This window comes from Chlamydotis macqueenii, chromosome 1 (assembly GCF_036417535.1).
Source record: "Chlamydotis macqueenii isolate bChlMac1 chromosome 1, bChlMac1.mat, whole genome shotgun sequence".
In the NCBI taxonomy this organism is placed as follows: domain Eukaryota; kingdom Metazoa; phylum Chordata; class Aves; order Otidiformes; family Otididae; genus Chlamydotis; species Chlamydotis macqueenii.
Window position 1 is genome coordinate 144,707,967 of NC_141556.1, and position 27,257 is coordinate 144,735,223.

The following is a 27,257-nucleotide window of genomic DNA, read 5'->3' on the forward strand; positions in this document are numbered from 1 at the left end:
AGAAATATTATCTTCAGTGTTAAATCTTTTGGCACTCTGGGGGAGAGAACTGAGTTGGTACCCTTCCCTAGATTCACCTTCTCTGAAGTCTTCAAAAGAACTTGTCTTTGATACTGCCCGTCCATATCATTAGAACAAAATCAGGATCGAGGGCGCTCAAATCACTTTTATATATAAATTATTTGACTTTTCATTTTTGAGCCCTTGAGTCATATATGCTTCGTGTCACAATTTGCAAGCTTTCATAATAAGCCTTATTAGTTTTTAAACGAAAGCTAAGATTTTAACTTACTTTATAATCATAGTAATTATGGCACTATTAAAAAGAATAAATAATGCTAGACTTAAAATGAAATCATAAGATTTGGCAACACTCAGTTTCTCTGCATTTTTCCTCATTGCCTATAGGCTTTTGTATTGTTTTTGAAACTGAACCTGCTCCTTCTTTTATTGGAGCTTTATTATTAACTGCAACAGCAACAAGGTCAGGATGTATGCCATGGATTGCACTTGTCTTTCTTTCCAAGAATTTGTTGAGGAGAGATGAAAAGCCACCCATGCTTTCTCACCTGTACACGACACTACAGCATTCCTCAAGTGTACATCCTTTTCCTAGCAGTTTCTCTAAGGGAAGAGGATACGTAGAAGGAAAACCTGGTGCTAAGAGGAAGAGTGCAAAAAGAGACATTGCTTTTCTCTCTTGACTAGTGAAATGTTGCTCCTTGTCCCAGGCCAGCGGCCACTGACTGCAATGTGACCAGAACTAGGGCACGTTTACACCGTTGCTAGAGCATGCTGAAGAGGTCTGGCGTTGAGAAGGAGCTGGCTCTGGAACCGAAGGCCATCTAGCCAACTCAGCGTGCTTCTGGTTCCGTGCCAATTAGTTCTGCTGAAAGGACTAATTTACCTGGAAAGAGGTTAAGAATAATAACTGTGCTGTCTACACCCCAACCCATGTTTTATACCAAGTTAAGAGCACCCAGAAGCTCACACGCAAGCCAACAATGAGCCAGCAGCTCTGGTCCTGCGTCCCTTTGGCACCCACCTTTCATGACTGTGTGCCTGGCAAAACACCGCCGTGGAGGGCTGCGCTGACGGCTTTCTCATGGGCACGGCCAAAAGGAGCCCCAAGCCCAGGGCCGAAGCGCCCACACCGCACCCCAAGACGTGGCAGGCACCCCCTCTGGCCCTCTGAGAGTCAGGGCAAGGGCTCCCAGCCCAGCTCCCACCCCGCACCGGACAAGGGGCCGGCGGGAGCAGTCACCCAGCCTGGGGCAGGCCAGGCCAGGCCAGGGGGAGGGGAGCAGCCCCGCTCCCACCCCGGGGATCCCCTCGCCCTCCCGAGGACAAGGAGCCGGTTGCGGGAGCCGCGGGCGTGGGTGGGCTGCGAGGGGGCACCCCCACCTCAGGGAGGGTGCCGCGGCCGGCGGGGCGGGCGTGCCCCGAGGCGGCGCCGGGGGAACCACCGCCCCCGGCCCCGGTCCTGGTCCCGGTTCCGACCCCGGTCCCGGCCAGCCCCGCGCCCCACCGCGGGCTCGCCGCCGGGAGGGACAACGACGGCGGGGGCCTCCCCTCCCCTCCCCTCCCCTCCCCTGCTTCCCCTCCCCTCCCGGCTGGCGGGAAGGAGGCAGGGCGGGCAGCGGCGGCGGGCGGAGGGGAGGCAGGCGGCCGGGCTCCGGCGGAGGGCGGCTTCCTCCGGGGCTCGGCGGCTCCCGAGGGCCGGGCTGCCGTGTTGGGGCAGAGGAAGAGGAGGGGGGATTTTTATTTATTTATTTATTTATTTTTAAGGGGGGGAGGGCGGGAGGGGGGGAAGAAGAACGGGGACTGTCGCCTCCGCCTCTTCCTCAGCGGTAGCCGGGGCAGCCGGATCGCGGCGGCGGCTGCTGCTGCGGAGAGGGAGCGCGGAGCGGAGGGATGTGGGGCTTTGGGGGAGGCAGGATCTTCGGGATCTTCTCCGCTCCCGTCCTGGTGGCCGTGGTCTGCTGCGCCCAGAGGTAGGAGCCGGTGTGCCCCGGCGGCGGGGCGGCACGGGGTGCGTTTGGCCAGAACAAGCTGATGCGCTGCTTCCCCCCCCCCGCCCCTTCCCGCTCCCGCCGTCGCCCCCGGCCCCCCGCACCCCGTCCTCTGCCTCTCCCGCCCGGCACCCCACCTCTACCTCCCCCCCCGGCCTTTATCTCTTTCCCCCACAGTGTGAACGATCCCGGCAACATGTCCTTCGTGAAAGAAACTGTGGATAAATTGTTGAAGGGCTACGACATCCGCCTCCGCCCGGATTTCGGAGGTGAGTCGCCCCGGCCGGGCTCGCCGCCCGGAGCCCCCCCGTGTCCCCTGTCCTATCGCTCTCCCCGGGGCTGCTGGGGTAACGGTCCCCTCCGCCTGCAGGTCCGCCCGTCTGCGTGGGGATGAACATCGACATCGCCAGCATCGACATGGTTTCCGAAGTCAACATGGTGAGTAGCGGGGTGTGGGGGAGCTGGGGGGGTCCGGCCGGGGCTGCTGCCGAGCGCTGCCCTCTCCACCTCAAAACTTTTATTTCCCCGGAGACGCCGCTTTCCCCCTTCTCCCCCTTTTCCCCTCTCTGGCTGCCAACGGCCGCCTCCACGGGTGTGCGTGAACCGGCCGAGCGCGGGGGTGCTGGGCCGCGGCTGTCAGCATCCTGCCGCTTCGTGCGCGTTTCAGGAGAAAAAAAAAATTGAAAAACTAAAAAAGAAAAAATCAAACCACCAAGCCGGCTTGTCGGTGGGTAAACTCTGACATGTGCGAGCGTGTTAATTACCGTTGAGCGACGAGAGCAGGCGCGATCGCGCGTGGGATTCGGAGGGATCGGAATTGTGCTGCGCCGAGCAATGGTGTTCGGGGGCTGTAGGGTTCGCTGAGGGGAAGCAAAGGTTTTCGGTACGTTTTGGGTTCGGTCCCCCCCCCGGTCTGTGCGGTTTGGTGGTTTTGGGGTTGGAAGGTAGAATTGTTGTCTCTTGTCCTAATCCTAAATCTGAGGTGGATTTTTCGTGTTTCTGAGCAAACTACTCGTTCCCCCTGTGTCTCAGTTGTGGGTTTGGTTTCTTTTCCCCCTTTTATTCTTCCTTTTGCAAACCTGAGGTGAAAGAGCAGCCTGCTCTGCAGTGCTGTAGTTGCATTTATGACATTAAAAATAATTCTGCGTGTTGGGAAGCTGAGCTCTCTTTCCGTAAATATGGCACTAACACCAGGGCTGCCCCTCCTTCAGTGCACTGCTGCGGTTTACGAGCTGGCGTAGCTTGGCTTTTTGTATGTTCTATGTATTTTCATTAACCCTGCCCCTTCTTTCACTCGCTCTGCCCGAAATTCTGAGATAGAAACTTCTCATTTGACTTCTGATCTTTTAAAAAATTGTTTTAACAGAGATACAGTTAGTTACCTGTTTGTAGTTAAAAGTGCCACCAGCATCTGCCTTTCTACTCATTCAGGAGGGATAAATGAGATAGTTCTTACTTACAAGGGTTTATTTTAGGCTTCCTGCAAATTCGGGCAGCTGCAGAGACACCTGGTATATTTTGCAGGCTTTTCTGTACCTGTAGGATTGCTTCTTCAAAAAAATGGAAGCTGAGTCTTTGCGGAGTAATTGAAAAGTCTGACTTCATTATCCCCACTGCCACCTTGCCCACCTTTGGCTATGCTCCGCCCTTGGGGAAGCACTACTTTATGCGTTAAATGAATCCATAACACTTTGTGTATGTGAAGTGCCATGTAGGTAATAAATATCAGAGAAAGGCAGACTGAGATTGGAAAGAAAATGAGGGTATGTCTGGTGCTTTTTGTGCTCCCCCCCCCCAGCTGTGGGAAAGCCTGTTAGGTTTAAATAACAACTTGTCCAACCCACTGTAGCAGGGCTATGAGGAAAAGTAAGTAATTATGCTGCTTGTTGTGCTGCTAGACTGGGTAATTAGACCTTGAATAAGACAGGAGCTCCTAGAGAGGATGAGTGCCCTCCATTTCTCCCAGACAGTGAGCCAGTGTAACAATTACTTTGGTTTCTAGCTGCCCCACAAGTCAGTGCCCAGTGTTTCCGCTTTGTTGCCAGAGCTCTAAAGAAGTGAAGGTTTTTTCCATGCCTTCTCATGGGGCAGTGCAAAGTCTGAAAAATATAGATCTTGCAACAGAAACAGATACGTGTTTCTGAAGGAAATTGCTGAAGTGCTATTGTTACAAAAACTACTAGTTTACTTGGGAGAAATGAGCAGAAAAGGCTTCTGGTTGGTGAACACCTTACTACAACTGGAGTTTCAGCTGAGCTTGTCTCTCCTCCCTGTGGAAGAAGTCATCTTTGACTAGGGACAGCTATGTTCAAGTACTGCCTGAGTTGATTGCTTCCACTTATTTTAGGTAACTTTATACTGATCTGCGAAGATTATTGAGTAAATATCAGGAAATGGTGAATAAGGATGAGCAGAAGGAGCTTTTCATGGTTACTGAAGTATGCATTCTAAGATAGCAATTTGGAGGGGGAAAAAAAAGTCACAGCTAGGTTGAAGAACTGAAGCATAGCTGTGGAGCTTCGTGCTGGTTACCAGCTAAACTTCTAATTTTTGACATATTCTTTCATTTAATTCCAAGCAGATATTGTGGGCATTGACCTTTAGCCTCATCAGCTACTGAAATGTCTTACAAGAATTTCTCTCTATGAACCGTAGTAGTATGGACATTAATTCCTTTGATTTGAATGTAGACATTGATGTAACCTTTTATAAATTAGCTTGTTAAAATTCATCTCTATATTAAAAATAAAATAACTGGAGAATTAACATTCTTCAATTTTATTAATATAAATAAAAAGTTATTACAGCAAGTTTTATTATACTGCCTTCTAGACAGCCTGTAATGTAGCTTTCAGTGTTATGATGACAATTCTTTGTAACAAAAATTACGACTTCTATCATATTCTTTTCTATTCTTAATCAAACTGTAGGCTTATATATAATATATTCCACTATGAATCTTCAGTTACTAGTCAGTTGTTTGGCTTTCCAGCATTTTAAAAAATTATTTGTGTATTTTTAGTCTTTCTGTTGAAAATTATCAAAGATCTTTTGCCCTCTGTACATCCAGACTACCTGTAGCTGTTTTTTTAGAATAGACTTACTGAATAGCAATGCACATCTTCCTCAGATTACACGGAACAGTTAGTATCTTTCTTTACTTTTGCTGCTGAAATGCTAAGCTGGATCAGGAGGACTGAGGCAAGAGTCAGGACTGCACAGCGTCAGATTGCTTTACTGAAAAGTTTTAAATAAGCCATTTCTATCTGGTCTCATAACATCTTGAAAGTATTGAGTAGCATTACTGAAATTGTTACTCTGCTGTTCTATTTACATCATACTGAAAATACTAACCATTTATGAGGTAAAAATAATATGCTTTGATATTTATACTTTGAGTTATATATGTGGTAGCAAGCATGAATTAATGAAGTTGAATATAAGAAGTGCACTTTTCAAGGAAGGGCTGCAGTCTGTTAATGACCTCCACGTATATATGTGCATGTATATAAGTGTGTATCTCCACACCCGCTTTATTTCCTTGCTTGTCCTATGCGTGCTTTCCCACTAGTATTTGCCTATTTCACAAATCCTACCCGTAACTGGGTACTTAACCACCTACCGATTTCTGTGCATACCTCCATAATTGCATTTAAAACTGCTGTAAATGCCTGTAAAATGTACAGTCATGTACATCTCCAAACAAAATAATAATCAATAGTAACAGATGTAATACTGAGAAAATACTGTAAGTCGGTTTACGGATAAAGAGTACGGAAGACTACTGTTGTCAGATTGCGATAGTTTGTTATTTTACATGATGTGAGTTGATTGTGTTCTGTGCTTTCTGTGTTTTAGAGGTATGTTTTGCTTAGATGATGTGAATTGAATAAGAAATAGTCCTCCTGCTTTTTACTAGCCTGTCAGGCTATTTCTGATCAGACAGTATCCACAATTTGTGAATTTGTATAGTCTTGTTCCACATTTGGTCTGCAAATCAAATGTGTTAGTTCCAGGCATGTAATCTTCAAGCACCCAAATACTCCTGTAGCTTTTTATGCTTAGGAAGTTAAATACATTGAGTGTCCAAATAACCCCCTCTTTAAACTCATCGTTATAGCTGGAAGACTAAAGTGCTGTGCTTTCATTTTCCCTTTATTTTAGGATGTGTTTTATAGTTTATGGGAGGTAAACCTATAAGTGGATGGAGAAAACAAGGAGATCAGTGCAAAAGTGAACCTTTCTTCTTAGAGATAGTGTTTTGCATTATCTTTGGAGCCTTCTCTTCTTCAGAGAATAGTATGATCTCCTATAAGAAAGGAAACTTATGCTGCTGCTCTCTACAATGTTGTCTGTGTTCTCTTTGTGTATAGAGGAAACTTCAGAGCTGTTCATCAAGGGTTTTTCAAAGACTCTAATTTTGATAAAATTAAACTCAAACCAGCAAAACCCAGGAGGCATCATTGGCTCTATAGTCCTCCTGCTGTTTTGGGAATACTGTGCTCAGAAAATTAGTTTGACATAAAGTCAGACCATAAAACTTACGAGTTGTTGTTTTTGAAAAAGATGTAATCTGTTCCATGCTAACACTGTAATTTTTTGTTTTTGCATATGTTCTATTATAAAACTGCAAGCGCTTGTATGGACTTTTTTAGATGCCTGCTGATTTTCAAAGCAATTTGTACATTTTTCTGACAAATTGTGTTTTAGTTGCTGCTTTATGGTCAACTAAGATTTTTACTCACCAGGGCAAATATTGTCTACCTTCCTTAGATAGTGATGCATAAATAAATTTTTTTAGGTGAATCAATTCGTACTTCAGCTGAAGTTCTGAAGGTGCAGAGCCTTCATACTTCCGTTGGTGAGATTTGTCACATCTTGCTTTAGATGTCTAAAAAATGGGATAGGATTCAGTTCTTGTTAATTGAGATGTATACAATTAGATGTATAAATGTAAGCCGGACTGCTAAGCACTACAACTGTAGCTAATGGGGTTCTGGAACAGAATGTGGCTGCTTAGGCAAAGTTGTCTACTCCCTTTACGTGGTATCGTACTTGCTCTCCAGTTTCCAGTCCAGGTTGGTGCAGATCTCTTGCAAGTCCTCTGTTGTGTTTGTGTGCTCTGCGCACGTGTGTTAGACATGACACCAGCTCCTGAAGTTTAAACAACTGAGTCTTGTCCTTGTCAAGACGGGCAGTGGAGTCCAGAGAGCTAGTTATCTGAAAATAAAGAAGACACTTTAATAGTGCTTCTCAGATATTTTAAATGCCTCAAGGTGTCCTGTTTGGACTCCAGCTGCCTCTCCAGAAGGGTAGGGGACTCCCATAGATCCTGTGCTGTACCTGCCAGCCCTGTGCATGATCCAGGGCATCCAGAGTGGCACCAGACACCCTTGTTTAGGTAACTGACTTGTTCCCTAGGTGTCCAGCCAAAGCTCATCCTCCAGGCTCCCTCTGGAATCAGGAGGAGACTGGCACTAATTTGTAAGAGATATCTTAGACATCTGTGTGGGTTGGTTTTTTTTAAGATTGAAGGATTTGTTTTTCTGGGAGTTGTCCATCTTTCCTCAGTGGCTACGGAGAGAGCCAAGGCAACTTGGTTAGTCTTCAGGTGGGTGCAGCTAGGCATGGTGAAATGTAACCTGTGTTTCCTATTATAAATGTAACTTCTGTTTCCTGCCATAAACAGCTGCTTTCTAAATACTTTTCAAAGAGAATCTCAGTTACCTCAAGCAGGAAATTGTAACTGAGTTGTGAAATATTTTGCTTCGAAGATTCAGATGGTGAAATTAAATGAGTTGTACTAATAGAGTGATTACGTAATCATTTTTATTGCAAACTCAGGTTTTCTAGATAGAAGAAGATGCATGTATGCAGTGCTTATAACTTGATCACAAATCACAAGAGTATAAAATAAAATACATAACTCTATATACTGATTTTTGCTTTTATGTATTTTGTAATTTAATATGTGTAGAAAGACTAGTAGATCATACTAAATAGATATGGCAGAGAGACCTTATAAATCATTTTTGTGTATATTTTTATATATATGGATATATGTTTGATAGGCAGGGAAAAAAAAAAGGAAGAAGAAGAAAGAAATACTGCCCAAGCAGGGAAGCATCTCCTGAGGCCAGCATAGCCCTGCAGAGAGTGCTGTCACTGTGCTGGTGATGAGCCAGCAGCTGTCCGCTACAAGGCGGCAGCAACGGGTACTACTCCTGGAGGACAGTCTATCTTAGCAGGTTACCTGCCTTCTAGTTGCTAGCTGGCAACAAGAGCACCCTTCCTTCTAATCCTTTCTCTTGGCCCCATCCGGTTTTCTTCCTCAGGACAATACCTGTGAACTCCCCCAGCCTGGCTCCCTCTCTCTCCACTCCTGTCATGTTTCATAGTTCCTCTTGACAGAGAGAGAAGTGCTTGTGGCAGGCAGCATGATAGGAGAATGACTTCTGTTTGGCCAAGGAAATTGATGACAGGCTTCTGCTTATCCTCAGAAGAAAGCGGCTGTTGTAAAGCGGAAGAAATACCTGCTTATGCAGAGACAAGGAGGTTGTTAATGTTGCTTGGAGGTGGCAATAGGCTTTTTAAAATCCAACTCCAGCTGCCAATGTTGAATCATCCTGAGTTGGATGATGAAATAGATACAATTTGTGATGACACCAATCTGGAATAATTGCAAACATTTGAAGGGACAAAAATGGAATTCAAAGTGATGTTTACAAATTAGAGGAATGGCCCTAAATAAAAAAGAGGTAAGCACAAAGTGCTACATTTCTTAAGGAAGGAAGAATCATAGAATCATAGCATAGTTTGGGTTGGAAAGGACTTTTAAAGGTCATCTTGTCCAAACCCCCTGCAAGGAGCAGGGATGTCTCCAACCAGATCAGGTTGCTCAGAGCCCCGTGCAACCTGGCCTTGAATGTTCCAGGGATGGGGCACCACCACCTCTCTGGGCAACCTGTGCCAGTGTTTCACCACCCTCATTGTAAAAAAAAAATTCCTAATATCTAATCTACATCTACCTCCTTCTATTTTGAAACCATTACTCCTCATCCTATCACAACAGACCCTGCTAAAGAGTTTCTCTCCATCTTTCCTATAAGCCCCGTTTAGGTAATGGAAGGCTGCTCTGAGGTCTCCCAGGAACCTTCTCTTCTCCAGGCTGAACAGCCCCAACTCTCTCAGCCTGTCTTTATAGGAGTGGTGCTCCAGCCCTCTGATTGTCTCCTCTGGACTTGCTCCAACAGGTCCATGTTGTTTTTATGTTGAGAGCTCCAGAGGTGGACGCAGTACTCCAGGTCAGGTCTCACCAGAGCAGAGTAGAGGGGCAGAATCACCTCCCTCGTCCTGCTGGCCATGCTTCTTTTGATGCAGCCCAGGATGCAGTTGGCTTTCTGGGCTGCAAGTGCACATTGCTAGCCCATGCTGAGCTTCTCATCCACCAGTACCTTCAAGTCCTTCTCCTCAGGGCTGCTCTCGATCTGTTCTCTGCCTAGTCTGTATTTGTGCTTGGGATTGCCCTGACCCATGTGTAGGACCTTGCACTTGGCCTTGTTGAACTTCATGAGGTTCTCATGGGCCCACCTCTCCAGCCTATCAGGGTCACTCTGGATGACTTCCCTTCCCTCCTGTGTGTCAATCACACCACACAGCTTGGTGTTGTCAACAAACTTGCTGAGGGTGCACTTTATCCCACTGTCCATGTTGCCAGCAAAGATGTTAAGCAGGGCTGGTCCCAATACTGATCCCCGAGGAATGCCATTCGTCAGTGGTCTCCACTTGAACACTGAGCTGTTGACCACCACTCTCTGAGTGCGGCCATCCAGCCAATTCCTTATCCACCGAGTGGTCCATCCATCAAAGCCATGTCTCTCCAGTTTAGAGAGAAGGATGTTGTGTGGGACAGTGTCAAATGCTTTGCACGAGTCCAGGTACGTGATGTTAGTTGGTTGTCCCAAGAACCCAGTACTTAAACTGAGAAAGAATTGGCTAAGCAGCAGCACAGGAAAAAAAGAATGTGGAGATTTTACTGGACCAGAGTCTAAAGCAAGTGAAAAAGTTAATCCAAATCACAAGTGCAATACAATTCAAAAAAGACACGTTACTCTCGTGTACATAAATAGAAGTGTCATTCATGAGACACAGGGATTTCTCTGTCCACCGGTAGTGAAGCTTGAGCAAGATGCTGTGTACAGTGTTTTTGCACTCCTTGCAGGGAGATGGAAATGAATAGGAGGTGTAAGGAAGGAAACAAATGTTTCTAATTAAAATAATTAGAAAACAAGGTGTATGCAGCAATGTTGAAGTAAATGGGTTTGTTCAGCACTGAAAAATAGGATGGAGAGAGGACATAAATTTCCCAACATGTAGGAAGTTGGTGCTGAGAGGAGGATGATGAGCTGATCTTTAGAACCAATTCAAGTAAGACCTAAAGAAATTAATTTATTGATTTCAGATTAGTTTTCAGCAAACTACATTTCTTGTAGCGTCTCCTTTGTTGCAGATTTTCAAGAAGAGACTAGAAAAATAGCTCTTCCAATGGTGTTGCTCTTGGGCTACCTGATGCTTTGAGATCTTTTCCAGCACTGTATTAATTATAATTTCTGTCAGTGCTCCCGAGTTGTACACAGAAGCATGTCTTGGTGTGGTTTCAGATGCTCCTGTTGGTCTCCTGCTGATGCTGCAGAAGATCAGGAGTCTCCCATAGGTCGTTTGTAATATATGCCAGTGTCGTAAGGATATGCCACGCTATCTGAGATGTCATTAGTTTCCAGTGTGTGTATGTATCTTCGTTGTGTTCTTGATACCGTTGCATTGAATGCAACAGGCATCGCATGTATGTCCTTTTGAATATACTGGTGATACAAGGTCAGGACTTCTGTGCATGTAACCATGAGTAAATTTTTACTTTTGTCAACAACCTTTCACCATGCCCAAGTAAGGAAGATGTATGCTCATTTAAGTTATATAGGAAGTGGAAAATTCACAGAAACTTGATGAATCTATACCTACTCTGTGCCTAGCAATTTTTCCTATTCCTTTGAAGACAGAAGAAAAGAGAGAAAGAGTGTTATTTATATGATGATTTTTATTCATGCACTGAGTGCTTATTCAGATAATTTCATGTCTCTAGTCATATAGAAAGCTTAGCAATTTGATGAACGCAGGGCAGACAATCTTGTGCTTGGCAGAAGACAACATACAAATGCAGGAATGTTCATGACACATCTGACTAAACGTCCACCCAGCCAAGTGTACTGACTGATACTGGCTGGTAGTGGATGCTTAGGGAAGAATAAAATAAATACCTGTTAATACTTCTCCGGTGTGCTCTTGCAATCTCCCATGATTTGTAACTTCAGACTTCCAGAGTCTCAAGACTCTGAGAGAGAGTACTTTTTGTTTAAGTGTCCGCACTTAAGCAAAGAGCATTAGGACATTTGGTAATGATACATTTCTCCCCACAATTTTCATTTTAATAAAGGTTTGATTATATAAAGATTTAAACTTGGGTAATATCAAGTGCAATCCGTCAATACTGAAAATTTTCAGTGGAAGAGGTTGAGTAATAGTTAGTTACCATTAGGGGTTTTAGCTTATCCAGGACAAACTGTCTTTTTTCTCCTCAGAGTCATAAAGTAGCTGGAAGAAGAATAATTTCAAAAGGAGAGTTCATTTAATGTTTGTAATTGAATTTCACAGTTCCTTATAACTACAGAGATTGCAAGGAAAAAATCCCCAAGTCTAGGCGTGTCTAATTCGTTATTCACTATTATGGATTTGAACCAAGAATTTTGGCAAAATAATTTGTTCTCTCAGCAGTTAGGAACCGGTTACAGGTTGCTGTGATAATGCAACCTGCAATGTGAATGTAATATTGCGTACAGCAGAGAGGGAAGGTAAAACAGCTGTGCTGGGAGGTCTGCAGTTACACTGAATAATTGGCAGTTCAATAGCAGTTAATGGCTTTTTTCTTTATACTAATATGAATGTTGAATTTTCATTAGTTCATGGGTATGTCTCCGTGGCACAACACAGCCCTCTGCAGAGATGCCAGAGGTGCCTCTGGTGCAGTTAGTACAGCTTCTGGGAGCTGTGAAGTTATGTCAATACAGAGCTCCGTACAGCATGGTCGTATCAGTGAGAGTTAGGTCCTTGAACACAACCTGTTTCACAAGCTTTAAACAGGTTATCCAGCAGATGACTGACATCCAGCCAGAGCTGATCATCAGAGCTCCCTTTAACAGAGAGAAGCACTTCCATAAGACAATATATTTTATTCTAAGAGAAGTGTCTAAGACAGTAAGGATGACTGACCCTCCAGAAGTGCCTGTCTGGAAGTGCTAACAGGGTATTGGGGTGGAGAAGATAATGAGAGTTGACTGTCCTAGGACAGATGCTCAGTTTTTAGTTAATGTTGGGATGAATTCCACCTATTGCTCCTCCTTAACTTACCTTTTCAAAGGTAGGTAGAAGACTATGCTGAACTGGTACACAGTTGATCTTTAGCAGCACTAAGGAATATTACCCAGCAGGTTAATACATATAAAATTCTATATATAGTTTGAACTACAGAGGATTTTTCAGGTAGACTTTCTATGAATCCTGAATAAAAATACATGTAGAACAGAGACGATAACCTTTAAAAGGCAGCTCAAATCCATGTGTTTAAAAATAGGTCATCCCTTGCTCTTTTAATTGAGATATAAGATAGCCTCACTATCATGCTCTGCTGGTCTGTTAACACTAAAGTTACTTGAAAGGAAGAGATTTGTTCCCTTGGGTCACAATGTGGGTATTTCCTGATCACCTGAGGGATATTTTAACATCTCCCATTCAGGTGGTTACTTATCATCATAGGCTTAGCATGTGAGCTCATTGCTTAGTTACGGGGTCAAATGTTGAGGTGTAATCCCATTCGCACGCCACATGAGCTTGGTTGGACAGGGGCCTCCGCTCTTCAGGACTGGGCTGGTGCAGAATCAAAATGCTGAGGGCTTCCTCTCCCAGGAGCTGAGTTTGGCTATGCAAGGAAGCTGAGCCTGTCTCACATTTTTCAGTAGGGAAATAAGTCTGAAAGAGTAAGAAATTGAATCTGTCAGACTTGGCATGCTAGAATGTAAACTAGTGGAAACCATTTTTCTGCTTAATCAAAAGTTATTTTGTAAGCAGATCGCTGTTTTTCATGGTGGTTTCTCATACCAGTGTGCCTTTTTAAATGCACTGAAATTTTGTAATAGACAATATAAAAATGCATTTAAATTCTGAATTTTAGAATACACCAATTCCAGGTGGGAGTACTGAGTAATGCAGTAAGTCTTGTTATTCATTGAAGATACAGAAGATTAACTTGGGCCTTTTTTTTTTTTTTGTAATATAACATAATGATATGTCTTTTTCTCTGTACCAGCAGTGATTTGCTTTAGCTTCTGACCTCCTGGGCTATTCAGATAATGACACTTGGCCTGTCTAAGCATTTTCCAATCATGTAAAATAGTCTTTCTATTTGGAGAAGAAAAACATCTCCTAAACCAATTGGAATTTTGCATAGCAAAACCTTAGCAGAACTTGCAGAATAGATGTGACCCTTGATTTTGTTTTCTAAAGGACCCCATAAACTATGGATCTGCTAGATGTAAGAGTTGTGGTGCTCCTCATAATCTGCAGAATCTGAAGAATGTAAAGATTTCTGTGCTTGAGCAAGGTGCCTGACTTCAGGGATGCACCTGTCTTATGTTAATCATTAGCATGGATTTGCCCCAGCGTTTTCCCAGGTGATGCTTGGGTACTCTCTGGAGGTTAGTGCGTTCCAGCTCCATTCCCTGTAGGCAGCTTGGATGCATTTTTGCTGTGAGATCAGTAAGTTCGTCTAGATAGAAACAAGCTGTGCCATGCCACGCCATGCCTCTTGTCCTTTGGATGAGAAAACTCCCCAGCCCACTTTGTTCACTAGGATAGATATATCCAAAAAGTGCCATTCATTGCATTGCATTGCAAAGGTACGTAGTAACCCTTTTTGGTGAGAGAGCTGTGACTCTGCCGAAGGTGATACATCCTATCTGTCTGGTGGTACCTGTATTAGAAGATAACTCATTGTAGAGAGCTTTCTTCTTTCCATTCTCCATACAGGGAGTACAGCTTGGGCCAAAGGCCCATTTGTTACGCTTCTGGACATAGGTGAAATGAATGCTGCCTGCATGTCCTCTTGACTCTGCCGTGCTGTCGGAGCTCTTCATCTCTCTTAGAGAATATGTTTTCTAGAGGTAATACATGGACAAATATTCTCTGCACACTGGGAAACTGCTGTTGCAAACTGGTTTCTCAGGGACAAGCTCTGTCTCTTGGATTTGCTTGGCTTCATACCTGTCGATAGTGACTTGTCACACAGCTAGAAAGATGCTTGTTAAGCTGCATCACAGAGCAGCTCACCCGGTAGATGAGCGATAGCTGTCGATGGAAAGGAGAAGCTTGAGGCAGCATCTAAGCCAGCTATGCTGGGCAGTTAACATGCACTTAACTCCAGACGGAGATGATGTTCACCTCACTTTAGGTGAATAATGGAGGATTTCCAGAGTCTTTACCTCTGTTCATTAATACAAACCAAAGGAAGTACCGGAGTCCCCTACGCAGCCTTCCTAAGGCACCTGGAACGTGGGTGCACGTTAATTGCCTGAGTGAGCTGGCCTGGACCTCACCTTTACCTCATGTGACAGAGAAAGAAGGTTGTCCTTGGGCAGTGAGTGATTATGAAATGTGAAGAGAAGTGGTTAAGTAGTTAGCAGTACCTGTGTGTTTGTGTGATGAACGAGAGGTGATTAAGAGAAATCTGTTTTAAGGAGGAAATATTTCATTTCCTTTTAATCAAAAAAATGGTGTCTCCTTTGGCATTTCTTCCATTTTTTTTTTCTTCAGAGAAATGATTGAGCTAGGGAATAGAGTACCTATTTTAGAACTGTTGATTATCTGCCTACAATTCTTTTTATAAACCCTCCCCCTTAAATGGATAGGAAAAAAAAAAGACAAGGAAAAAGATGGGCAGTGAATTAGAAAATGCATTTAAGGTAGTTGATCAGCTTATCTTTCCAGTAGACCCACTTTAGTTGTAGGCTCATATATTATTAACTTGACTGTAAAGTACTGCGTCGAGGTTGATACTATACGTCTTTCCCGGCATACCCATTTGTGTGGTGTTAGGTGCCTTTTGAATTGGATGCTGCCGCTGTAATTTGGAAAAGGAAGCCAGAAGTTTGTGTAAAGTAATCTTGTTATCCATTAGTGAAATATTTATTTATCTTTATGTTATAAAATAATTTCAGCCTCTGAAGAAGATCCCTTTTGCTTAGCCTTCCTAAAGAAATAATCTAGCCCTAACACTCATGATGTTACCCCTTTCCTTCATTAGTCAGATCTAAAAGGGTCTCACTTATGATCTTGCCTTGTATTCCTCTAATTTACCCCCAGAGATACATGTATAATGCAATTTAATAACCTGCTGGCACAAAAGTTTCTGTATGTGCAAAGTAGTTTAACTGAAAAAAAGAATTATTCCACTCAGATATAAGTATGCCTATTAATTTGACTGCTGGTGCTCACTGAACAGCTGTCTGAAAGACAGAAGTCGTAGTAATTTGTTACTACTTTTCCCTAAAAGTCCCTGAATGATTTTTTTAATAGCTCAAGAAAGTGACCAAATCTCATGAGACTCCTGTATGAATCTTCTGCAATTTTTCTTTCTCTTCCCTCTTGACTCTTGGTTATTCACATCTATTGTGCTCTAAAGCAGGAGGCTGCATTTTTCTCATCATTATTTTTCTAGTCCTTTTCCCAAGGTGTGCAGTCTAAAAAAAAAAAAATCTGTTGTGGGAAAACCAAATCCCTCCCTCTCCCTGAAAACATTGCTGAATTAAGCTAAACACAAATGTAGCTTGTTATTTTCTGGCACACAATTAGCTAGTCCTTCTCAGCTGGACTCTAGATGATGCTTGCTACTGCATAGCATGGTAATAAATGAGTTCTAAAATTTATTGCAACCCTATATGCTGTTTGATTACTACATTTACAGAGCAATGTTGAACGTCCTCAGCACCTACTGTGTGTGGCATCGTTGAATCCCATATGTCTCTTTATACATTGATACGTTACTGTGACCTCGTTCACGATGATAAAATCAAAGCAAACCTGAAATAAGGTGTTACGATGAATCTGTACTTAATGGCAGATCACTTCTGAGGAATTTGATTAAAACACAGCAATAATGCACTAACAATGCTGAAGATTCAGAAGATGGATTTAGCTAATTGCTTCTAGAGGACACAATATGAAATACCACCTTTCAAAGATGAGTGATATACCTTCAGCTATATGAAGATAATGGGTATGAAGAATTGACTAGATGTAATGTTGATTAAGGCGATCAAACGATGAAAGTGTCAGGGTTACTTTTCAATCTGTCATTGAATTGTGGTCATCTATCACTGCAACAAGGTTTTGTCCCAGCTTCTACTGAGACTACGAGTATATTTCCATCTTTTTCTCCCTGTTGTCCCTTGCTGAATCTTCATGTCTGTTACTCTCCGGTCATCTTTTTGTCAGAAGTGTGATATTTTTTCATCAGTTTTTGCAGCACAGCCAACCCACTACCACTTAGGCTTCTTCATGTTCTTCAAGACGCCCCTGCCTACAGCTGGCTACCCAGCCTCATCGCTCAACGCTCAGCTTCCAGTCCTTTTCTGGGTCTCCTTTCCTACCAGTGTGGCATGGCTGTCAGTACAGGCACGTTAATTTCTTTGAAAACATAAAGTGCTTATTTTTAATGATGCTGTTATGCTATGTCTTATTTGTTTATTTATTTTGACTTGAAGAGCAGACATTTGTGCCATATATATAAATATAAGAAGGGTCAAATCTTTAAAAGACTTTGAAAAAAATCCTCCAGTTTACTGCTACCTGTGCTTTTGCTGTAGTGAGCCATACCATAAACTGTGACTGTTTGTAACGGAGTTAGAGAACACAGGGAAGGAAGGTAGGGAGAAATTGTTCAATTTTTAGATTACTATAAGATCATAGTGGAGTGAAAGTTCAATTTTATTTGATTATCATTGCTCAGCAGGGACAGCGTATGTTTATTGTTTTTCACAAAAACCATTAGTAAATAGGCAGTTACTCAGAAGGAGCCGTAGTCTCCACGTGATCAAAACCATGTATTCAATATTCCTCCAAGACACTTATCTTATTGATTGACTGAAAAAGCTCCAGAGGAGACTATTTTAGCATATTATGTCATATCACACTTCTGAGGAACACATTTTCCTTTCCCTTTCAGGGAAAATACAGTGTCAAATTTGGCTATTACATGCAGTGGTGCAATTTCAGTGGTGTCAAAGAGAAGACGTTTTGGCCCGTCTTCTGTTGGCTGTCACACAGACTGGCAGAAGCAAAGCAATACAGCGCTAATGCCAATATCCTGACCATCAGCTTATCCCATTGCATCTTCATAGGATGGTAGAGAAGGTACAGACGTGCAGATGTTCACACCAAGACTGAGATTTTTTAAGCAGTTAAGTATCATAGCCTGAATTTTTAGGTGCTTTGAAGGAGAGACGTGGCCATGCCTTCCATCTTATTATATTCCCTGAAAAAAAAGGACCACAGCATTGTGAGTGTTGGAGAGTGTGTTAAAAGCAGCAGAATAATTATATGTAATTACAAGACTAAATTCCAAAAATACTTTGAATATTCATTTATTTGAAAAAAGATTTTTTTCAGACATTACCTCCGTTGATCATCCCATGATCTGTGCAAATTTTAAGTCTCATTCTGCCCTCTCCTTGTTTCTAAAAGCAGCAAAGCATGTAGCAGGCTAGTATTCAGTTCAACATCTCCATGCAGATGAGAACAGTATTACTTACTTCTTAGCTTTGTGAAAATACTGGCTGCAGTTCTCAAATGCTGATGTGTTTCTAAAACTTGCCCCTTTGCATTAATCACTCTCCGGCTTATCTTTGTTGTTGTTAATCAAGTGTTCTCTTTAGTGGCCACCAACTGTAATGCTGGTCATGATTCACGCTGATCTATTGTCTAGTGTTGGACTATAGCGTTATGTATGAAAAGAGGCTTTTTTAATCCAGAGGTGTCGGAGGTAGACAGATCCTTTTCTAGAATCCAGCTGTTGGTTGGTGTCCCAGTTCAAGACAGTAAATAAGCCAAGGATTCCCCTTGGATAGAAGAGAAGAACACTGTTGGAAATACCTTCATGGAGCTCATACCCCCTTTCCATTTAGGTGGGATGTGGAGAGAAGCTTGCCTGGATGAGCAGAGGACAGAATTTGTGTACAACAGGGTCTGCTTGACACTTAGATGACTCGGCAGTGTCAGATTTCTGTAGTCTTTGCTCTGCTGCAGTTCATGCCAGGAGCTGGCTCACTCTGGCCACTTTAGGATCAGAGGAACAAGAAGGTGATTTAAAACAACTTTTCCCATTTTTCCCTTCAACTATTCTGACTGTAAGCTCTACCTGATGAAGACCCGATTACTATGTTTTCAAAACAGTGTTTCCTTAATTCTTTTTGAGCAAAACTCCCAGTGAAAAATACAGAAACTGAATAAAAAGTTTTGTTTGACTTAGTGCCTAGTATTTACCAGCAGGTGCCAACACAATTTTTTCTTGTTTTCCCTTCATGGGAATAAACAAACTAGAGCATTGGACACTGATAAAAAGGGAGAAAAATGTTTTATTAATTATTCAATAATCTCCAGAGACTCAGTGTCATTTAGATTTAGCATGCATCACAAAGAAATTCTACTTTACAGTTCAACAGTTACTACTGCACTATGAAGAAATATCCACAAAAAGTGAATTTCCCTGACATGTGTATGTGTGTGTGTGTGTGTGTGTTTCTTCTGCCATCCCTCCACGACTCTTGGCTCCTGCTCTTAACTTACACAAAAAAAGGCAGGGGGGGACACACATACAGTCACTGCTGCAAATAGGCTACTTCACGACAGTTTTGGAAGATGTTCCTGAGTACTGGAACTCCAACCAACCCTACTAATAATTTATTGGAGTGCATCATGGGGTGGTTTTGGGCCCTGCCAGCTTGTGCTCCCCCAAAGGCTCCCCAGGCTTGCTCAGGAGTCCACGTGGGCCAGAGATGCTTCTGATACCCAGCTAGCCTACAGCCACCCCTCTTTGGAGGGCAAGAAAGTCTGATAGTAAGGGCTTGAGATGTTCTTACCAGATGGCCTCAGTGCCAGAGTATATGTTTAATATTCTAGTCATGATTAATTCACTAGTAGAGACATAGCCATAGAGTCTCTTCAAGAAATTTATATACTGACCTGTGGACCTAATAAATTCAGCTTTTTTTCTTGTACCATATGTACTGACTGTACTGCATTGAGCCTTATAAACATCTTCACTAAGCCATACCTGTTGAACTTTTAAACAAAGGTGAATTCTCATCTGGAATTCAGAGCTAGTGAAAGTTCCCCACAGTTTTCTGTGACAGAAGGCTTCAGTGGTTTCTGCAGTTCAGCTTTTCCCAAATTATTTTTTTTTTTCTGAAGGAAATGCATGGCTCCAGGCTCATCAAGCCTCAGACCTATAGCTGATGCTGAACTGGCAGGTTGTCCCTGTTGGGTGCGACAGCCAGCTGTGTGAATCCCAGCACCCTACGCTTTTCATCCTTGGCACCGTTAGAGCCTTTCTGTGATGCAGACTTTCCTTCCACTTGCCCTGGTAGTGCTCCAAAAAAATATTTGATGTTCAGTGTGCATGAGAGATGAGGGAGAAAATGTCAATAAAGTTAACACAGATAAATATTTGTTTGGTGTGTACTAATCAAACTATGTATTTTTTTTTAATGCTATGTAGAATTATTTTGCAGGATTTATGTTAACAAATGTGGGAAATTGTCTATTTTGGAAACACATCAGCGGAGAATGAAGCTGACTGACATCTCAATTTATAGCAGCAATCTGTAAGATATCCATTAAAGAATGCCTTCTCCACACTGAGCTGATCAGATCTACTTGCATGCTCTGCAGGCTGACCTTCAAGCTGCTCGTGGGGTCCAGAGGGTCTGAGTCTGCCCAAATGCATCTCTTCTCTAGTGAAGAACCTGACAAGTGAGATGTGGATGGGGCATAGGTTGTTCACAAAACCAAGGTACAATTCTGCACGTCTGTAAGGGAATTGATTACCAGAATATTGTCTTAACCATGTGTTTGAAATAACCGTGGAAATTGCTTTTCATTGATAGATCTGAAAGTTCCATCTGAAGGAGTTAAATAGTCTTATGGTGTGGGGCCACAGACAAGAGAGGAAGCATGTCCTACGTCCTTGAGCAGACCAGTGACAGACCCTGCTTTCCTGAGATGTGGTCCAGTTTTTGATGACAAAGGCTGGTACTGTGCAGTCGAGTAGGTGCAAATCTGCAGAATGCAGCTGGATGCCTGATATCCACATTAAATGCTGCTGCTGGGAGATTACTGTGTAGAAGTAGTTCTAGTTTGGTTCGATGGGCTGCATGATGATTTGTACTTGGAGCTCTAGGTGTGCTTTTGGAGAGCACATCTGGTTTGGGCCCACCCAAAAGGAATAAAGCTGACATGCTCCCAAACAGCTTAGCAGCATGAACCAAGGCATAGTAAGGCAGAGCAGTTGTCAGATTCCCTTCAAAATCTTGTTACCGATTTGAGCTACAGTGCTAATATAGATAACTCAAAGCCATACTGACTCCCAGTTTTAGAATGAATTGTCATTTCATTCTGGGACACTGAAACACATCCCCATCTGATGTGTTATTCATTCCATGCTTAATTAGCAACTAGTTGTGAAGGGATATCTTCATCTTTATTCTCCTTTCTCCGCTGTTTACAAGGTGCAGTGGTAAACAGGTGTAAGAATTGCTGTATCAGGTCATTCCAGTATGTATGCCCAGTATCATATCTCTGACTGTGACTAGTATCAGATGTTTAATGAATAGCATAAAAAGTGATACTTCCCTGGGAAAATCTCCCAGTCTCTGTGATTTTCAGTTCAGGAATATCTGTGGTTGCAGTTGATTTCTTAATGCTTAAGCTAAGGGTTATTAAAATAAATGATTGTTCTTATTTAGCTAATGTGCACCTAGAGAAATTATATCTCTGTATATAATTTTTGGCCACATTTTTCCTTGTAGATCATACTTTTTACAACATGCGTCATCATCATTGGTACTTGCGCTCATTACATCTCCAAAGCTGTCCAGTGTTCATCACTGACATTGCAGTGAAGTCTACCTCCATGCACTCATGCAGATTTCTGGAAGTTGTTTGCTTTCACCAACTATTTCCTCTGAATGCCAGAAAACTTCAGTGTACAAACAGTATAAAGTACTGCATGTAATACATTTTGAAAGCTGTTAAAATCTGTATTTTTTTAATGCAGAATAGGAACTGAGAGCAGATGCAGTATTCTTTCAAGAACTCGTGACTCCTCCATTTCCAAAAAGATAAAGCTTCAGAACTAAGTCATCATGAAATCTAAGACAGAAAATCAAATAGAGATCAGGATTAAGTATGGCATCTCTTGAAATGGACAATATAATTTTTATTTGCATCATAAAAAGGTGGAAAACAGGCTATTTGTCATGTGGTCAGGGCATTGTTGAGCTATGGTGCCTGGAGACCTGCACCGTTACTCAGGAGTTGATGATGAGTTCCCGGGTGTCTCAGATTAGACATGATCTATGGTTCCCGCCACACACACAGACCTTTCACCAGCACACAGTCTTAACTTCTCAGTAAGTTCTTCCTCATGTTCTTCACCTTAGTATCTTGTTCACTTTTGTCTACCCTGGAACTGGTATAGAGTTTTCCAGGTAAGTCAATCACTGTAGCCTCAGGTATGCTGAAAAGCAAGAGGAGAGCAGAGAGTGGGCAGACAAAGGGAGAAGCTAATCCTCACAGTAGTTTTCTCAGTCTGTTGTGATGGTGCAAACTGCTAGAATTCTTCTCTAGTGGTTTGTTTCAAGGTCTTCCAAGACTATTTTTGCAGAATGTGCAAAATCCCGATGGTGCAAGAGAAGTCACAAGTGCCTATACGTTCTCCACTTCTGCTTAACCACAGCTATGAGCTGTCAGATTCCAGCATAGATTCCTGCTGCAATCAGAAAGGGAGCTGTACAAGGTCCCTTTATTAGAACTCCTATTTTTGCAGGGTATGAAGAACCCCTGTAGAAATCCTCCAAAAGAAGTCTGGAGTGTAGGGGAGGAGGACATCAAGTAGTAGACTTACTGTCATGTGGAGTCTTCTCTTGAGGCCACTTGCAGATGCAAACTGTTAATTAAGTGAACTGTGTGGGAACTGGACTGTCCACTTACTGACATTTTTATTCTTTACACATTTGTTTTTGCCTAGAATCAACAAAAAATTAATAGAGAAATATTTCCAATAGAACAGATTAAAAAAAAATTATTGTGAGCAGTCGAAATGGTTTTTATCATAATGTTTTTTTTTCAATGTCAGACTAATTTAATATGAAACTACTGAAATATTTACTGAAATATTGCAACAGAACATTGATTTTTTTCAAACAGTTTTTTTCTAAATGTCAGTTTGTCAAAATCAATATATTCTGGCAGACAAAGCGTGATTTTGGTGCAATAATACTTTTCAGCAATGTGAAAGCAAGTACAGTCCTGTTGGAATCTACCCGTTATGGTGATACGCGCTCCTAGCAAAGTAAAAGTGCATGTATAACAGAAGCTGGTGTCTATGATCTCTGTAGTACAAGTGGGAAAATAAAGGCTTTGAATAGGTGAATGGGCTGTACTTCCTTACTACCATGTAGTAGCAGTGGCCAAGCTGACTCCAGGAATGCAGAAGTGTATTGAAGCCTGAGCTTTCATGTTCTTACTTTCACTGTTATTTCGGACAGCACAGGTAACACCAGCGTTTTAGCACATGATGATCACGCCTTTGCTTTGTAACTATATTCCATGTCATGCTCTATCAAATCTCTGCTTGAAGTCAATCTGTTACAGAGGTATGCTTGGCCATTTATTTATTCATTTATTTATTTGTTAACTTTTTTCCAGAGAACTGTTCCATGGAACAGTTTAGTCATTCACAGTGGGATCCAGTTGCATCAGATACTTCCAAAGAAGTAAACATTATATGCCTATTAAATATTTCTCTGAGGATTTATAGTTATAATCAATTCTGACTGACTAGTCATAAAATCACAGAATGGTTTGGGTTGGAAGGGACCTTTAAAGGCCATCTAGTCCACTCCACCTGCAAGAAGCAGGGACATCTCCAACTAGATCAGGTTGCTCAGAGCCCCATCCAACCTGGCCTTGAATGATTCCGGGGATGGGGCATCCACCAGCTCTCTGGGCAACCTCTTCCGGTGTTCCACCACCCTCATTCTAAAAATTTTTTTCCTTATGTGTAGTCTGAATCTACCTCCCTTTATTTTAAAACCATTACCCCTTGTCCTATCACAACAGGCCCTGCTAAAGCAGTTTCTCCCCATCTTTCCTGTAGGCCCCCTTCAGGTACTGGAAGGCCTGTAAGGTCTCCCAGGAGCCTTCTCTTCTTCAGGCTGAACAGCCCCAGCTCCCTCAGAAGTACACATACCAGCCAGCGGTGTGTGTACAGATACAACAGTGTATCCTTAAACACACAGTAAGCTGCTTGAACTGAAGCAGAGCCTGACTAAGCATGTTTTTCTACGCTGGGATTGTAAAAGTCATTAACCAATGCATGCTTTGATTGGGCTATTAATTCCTAGGTAGGACCGCGGCTATCACAAAAATCATAGAATGTCCTAGACTCTCAGGATAAGACTTATTACTGGGGCCCTACGGGGATAATTTTATACCCCTCAAGATCCCGCTGTCATACTTACAGTCCAAACTCAGGAAAGTCGCTCCAGGTGCATGCAGTGATGTGATGTTTGTGAAGTCTGTGTCATTGCATTAGAGAGATTGCTACTTGGAGCCGCAAGTCAGCTTTAGAAATTACTCTGAAATAGAGACTGAATCTCCAGTTTGATGCATGATTTGCCCATTTATTTTTGCGACAGATTTATTTAGTATGTTTTTTACACTTTAACCATGAAAGAAAGTATATATTTTATATCCTCAGTAACATCTGTAGCTATATATAATAGTGAATTATAGTGAGGAGGAAAGAACGTATTCCAATTGAAACTGAAATCTCTTATTGTTACACGATTTTCAGTGCTGTCTTTCAGTGAGGATGCTTGTAGCAAGCAATGAGCTGCCTTCTTGCCAGAACCTCCTGAATTGCTGCAGAAAGCTTTTTCTCTTTTTGGTGCTGGCACAGGACAAGCACCCCAGACTCTGGCCAGCTTCCTCTGCCATGCACCTGACCTGATGCAGCTGACAAACTCATTTCTTCACTGAAATCATCCCATGACACAGCCTGTGTGCCTCCGTCCGCAATGCCTCACTTCTGAAGTTAGTGATACTGTGACATTTTATATCAATTGAGAATTAGTGTTTTTTTTTTTTTTAAGGTGCTGTATATCATCTCCTGAATGAAAACAAGATGGTATTCTGCTATGCTGTATTTCACTAGTTCAGTTGACATTGGATACAGTGGTACGAAACTATGGGTGTAACTAATCAACCCTCTATAGAACGTCTGGGGTTTCTTCAGGTTATTCTTTTTGGCAGATGTTGGATTTTCTTCCTTTGCAAGTGGAATAATTTAGTGTCAGGGTGGCATCACTTAATCTTTATTAGTTATATATATATATATATATGGGGAGAATAATCTGTTTAAATTGACTGGAATGACGATAGCAAAGCACATCTTAGGATCAGTATTTTAGAAACATGTTGATTTGGGAATCATTTCACAGAGGAGTACAACAAAATAGGCAGGAAAAAATCCCAACTTCAAAAATGTCTCTGTAGTGACTACTAAAAATATATTAACATTAAACATAATTTCTTATAATTTTGGCTATATCTTAACCAATGCATTAGACTTCCAGTACTCTGTGCATGTCAGGATAAAAATAAATGTAAAAATTATTCATGTAATAGTGCATAGACAAGCCCGTAATTATTTATAACTTGTTGATTGCTTAATAGAACATTAGCCATCTGAGTTTTCATTTTATTTTCTTTTAAGAGATCTCATAATATTAGAAATAAGCAAAGACAGACTTTGAACATTTTACATAAATATGTCCTGACCTGTTGTCATTTAATTTTTCAAAATGAAATTTTGCTTTTTGTTCCGATCGTGTTTCTGCTTGAACTGCTCATATGCATTTTTGTAGAGTCTGAACTGCTTCTCCCCATAAGGTAGGCATTTACCTCCAAGGTGCAGTCCTGTTTTGTGCTCAGTCTTTTGCAAATCCAGTTAACATTTTAGAAAGGTAAAATCATGGCTAATTCTGTGTTCTCAAAGAGGAGTAAGATGAACCAACACAAATGTTATGTTGTTTCACTCAACACTGTTTTTTTGTTCCTGTGTGCTAAAAAATACTGTTTTAAAGAGTATTATTTCAGATCTGTACTGCTAGAAACTTTTGTTTCCATTCCCACTGTGAGCATTTTTTCCCAAGTACTTACTTGGGAAGATTATAGGATTTAAAAGGTGTTTATTTTGATATGTATTTCCTTTTACCAGAATTGCTGAGTATTGTTTAATAATAAATTGGATGACTGCAAACAAAATGTAGAGAAGTAGCACTGAAAAAAAATTACTTCTTCCTTTCTTTCATGCAATTTCACTATTGTATTTAAAGTTTTCAAAACTAGCTGTAGACTTTTATTTATTAACATGTTACAGTTAAAACTCTACAGTATACTTTTACATTATTTTACTGCAGAGTCTGATTAAAGTAATAGAAATTCTGTCAGCTATTTTAAATGGTCCTTTATACTTGGAGAGCTCATCATAAATTCCTAATGCTACAGTCAATTAAGTTTGTTACAAGTTCTTGTACTGCAGTGACACGTAGTGCATCTCGTAACGCAGTGGAGCAGCTGCTGGAGGAAAAACCCTCTAAGCTGTGAGTGACTTCCATACTCTCAGAGCAACCCAGAGAGTCTCCAGAGGTTCTGTATAGGTTTTCTGCTCTGTTAATTAAAAGCTATTTCTTTAATATAGAGAACCTACCTTGATTATAGTAATAAATTCCTGATCCCTTTATTGTCATATGGTAGAAGTGTGGATGATTTCTGACTAGACTTCTTAATTTTATCTTAAATGTTTTTCTTGTCTTCTTGAGTGGAAGTGTCAGCAAATGCAGCTTCACCTTTTAGGAACAGAAGCTATTTTAAAAGATAAAGTTGTCTTGCTATTGTTACTATTTTTTATATCATGAAGAAGCAGAGAAATGTAGAGTCTGGGAAAAAAAAATATTTTTCCTTCAATCCTAAATCTACTACTTCCCCCAGAAATTAGATAGAGCTTGAAATACTTATTGTCCTCTAGAGCCACTAGATTAAATCAAACTGAGATTACTTAACTCTCTCAGATAATACATTTGAGAAATCACAGAAGGAGCTGGTCACTCCTCTGGTGTGAGTGGTATGGGTATGGAGATGAAGGACTCCCTCTGTGAGCCTGCCCCAAGGATTTGTTTTCTCTGAGGATTTGCTGTCAGAGGGACCAGCACCACATACCCCAGGCTATGGGATGTTGCAGCAGCTGTGATCTTTTAACCCCTTTCCCCTTTTGCTAGCAGCACTGCCCCTTGTACCCACTTCAAATAGAGACTGCCAGCTGCAAAGAGGAAGGAAAAAATGAAAGAAATGTTGTGTATGGTCTGGGTCAGTGTCATCTGTATTCTCTGCTCTGTTGAAACACACTTTGCCTTTGAAGGAGTGCAGCACGAAGGCCTGCTACTTGTAATCTGGCTGCAGGGTTTTCCTTTCGGAACACTGGAACAGGTTGCCCAGAGAGGTGGTGGATGCCCCATCCCCGGAATCATTCAAGGCCAGGTTGGACGGGGCTCTGAGCAACCTGATCTGCTTGGAGATGTCCCTGCTCCTTGCAGGGGGGTTGGACTAGATGGCCTTTAAAGGTCCCTTCCAACCCAAACTGTTCTATGATTCTATGATTCATCTATTGAAAACCACCTCAGAAATGACAGCATCCTGGTTCTACCAGCCCCGCTTTCGCAGTAGTCTTTCCTGCATGGTTCGTAGCGGCACTGTGGCAGAGCAATGCAGAGATGATGGTGAGCAAGGAGAGAGCCTTGCCAG

At 42.1% G+C, this 27,257-nt stretch overlaps 1 protein-coding gene across 1 annotated transcript in view; it reads left to right on the forward strand.

Moving 5' to 3' along the window:
• The first annotated feature begins 1,913 nt into the window (after positions 1-1,913).
• Positions 1,914-27,257, forward strand: part of GABRB3 (gamma-aminobutyric acid type A receptor subunit beta3) — a 124,515-nt gene continuing 99,171 nt past the window's right edge. Inside the window, exons 1-3 of the mRNA XM_086768977.1 lie at positions 1,914-1,994; positions 2,190-2,281; positions 2,383-2,450. Of these exons, the coding sequence (XP_086625103.1) occupies positions 1,915-1,994; positions 2,190-2,281; positions 2,383-2,450 (240 nt within the window). The 5' untranslated portion in view covers position 1,914. The remainder of the gene's footprint in view (positions 1,995-2,189; positions 2,282-2,382; positions 2,451-27,257) is intronic.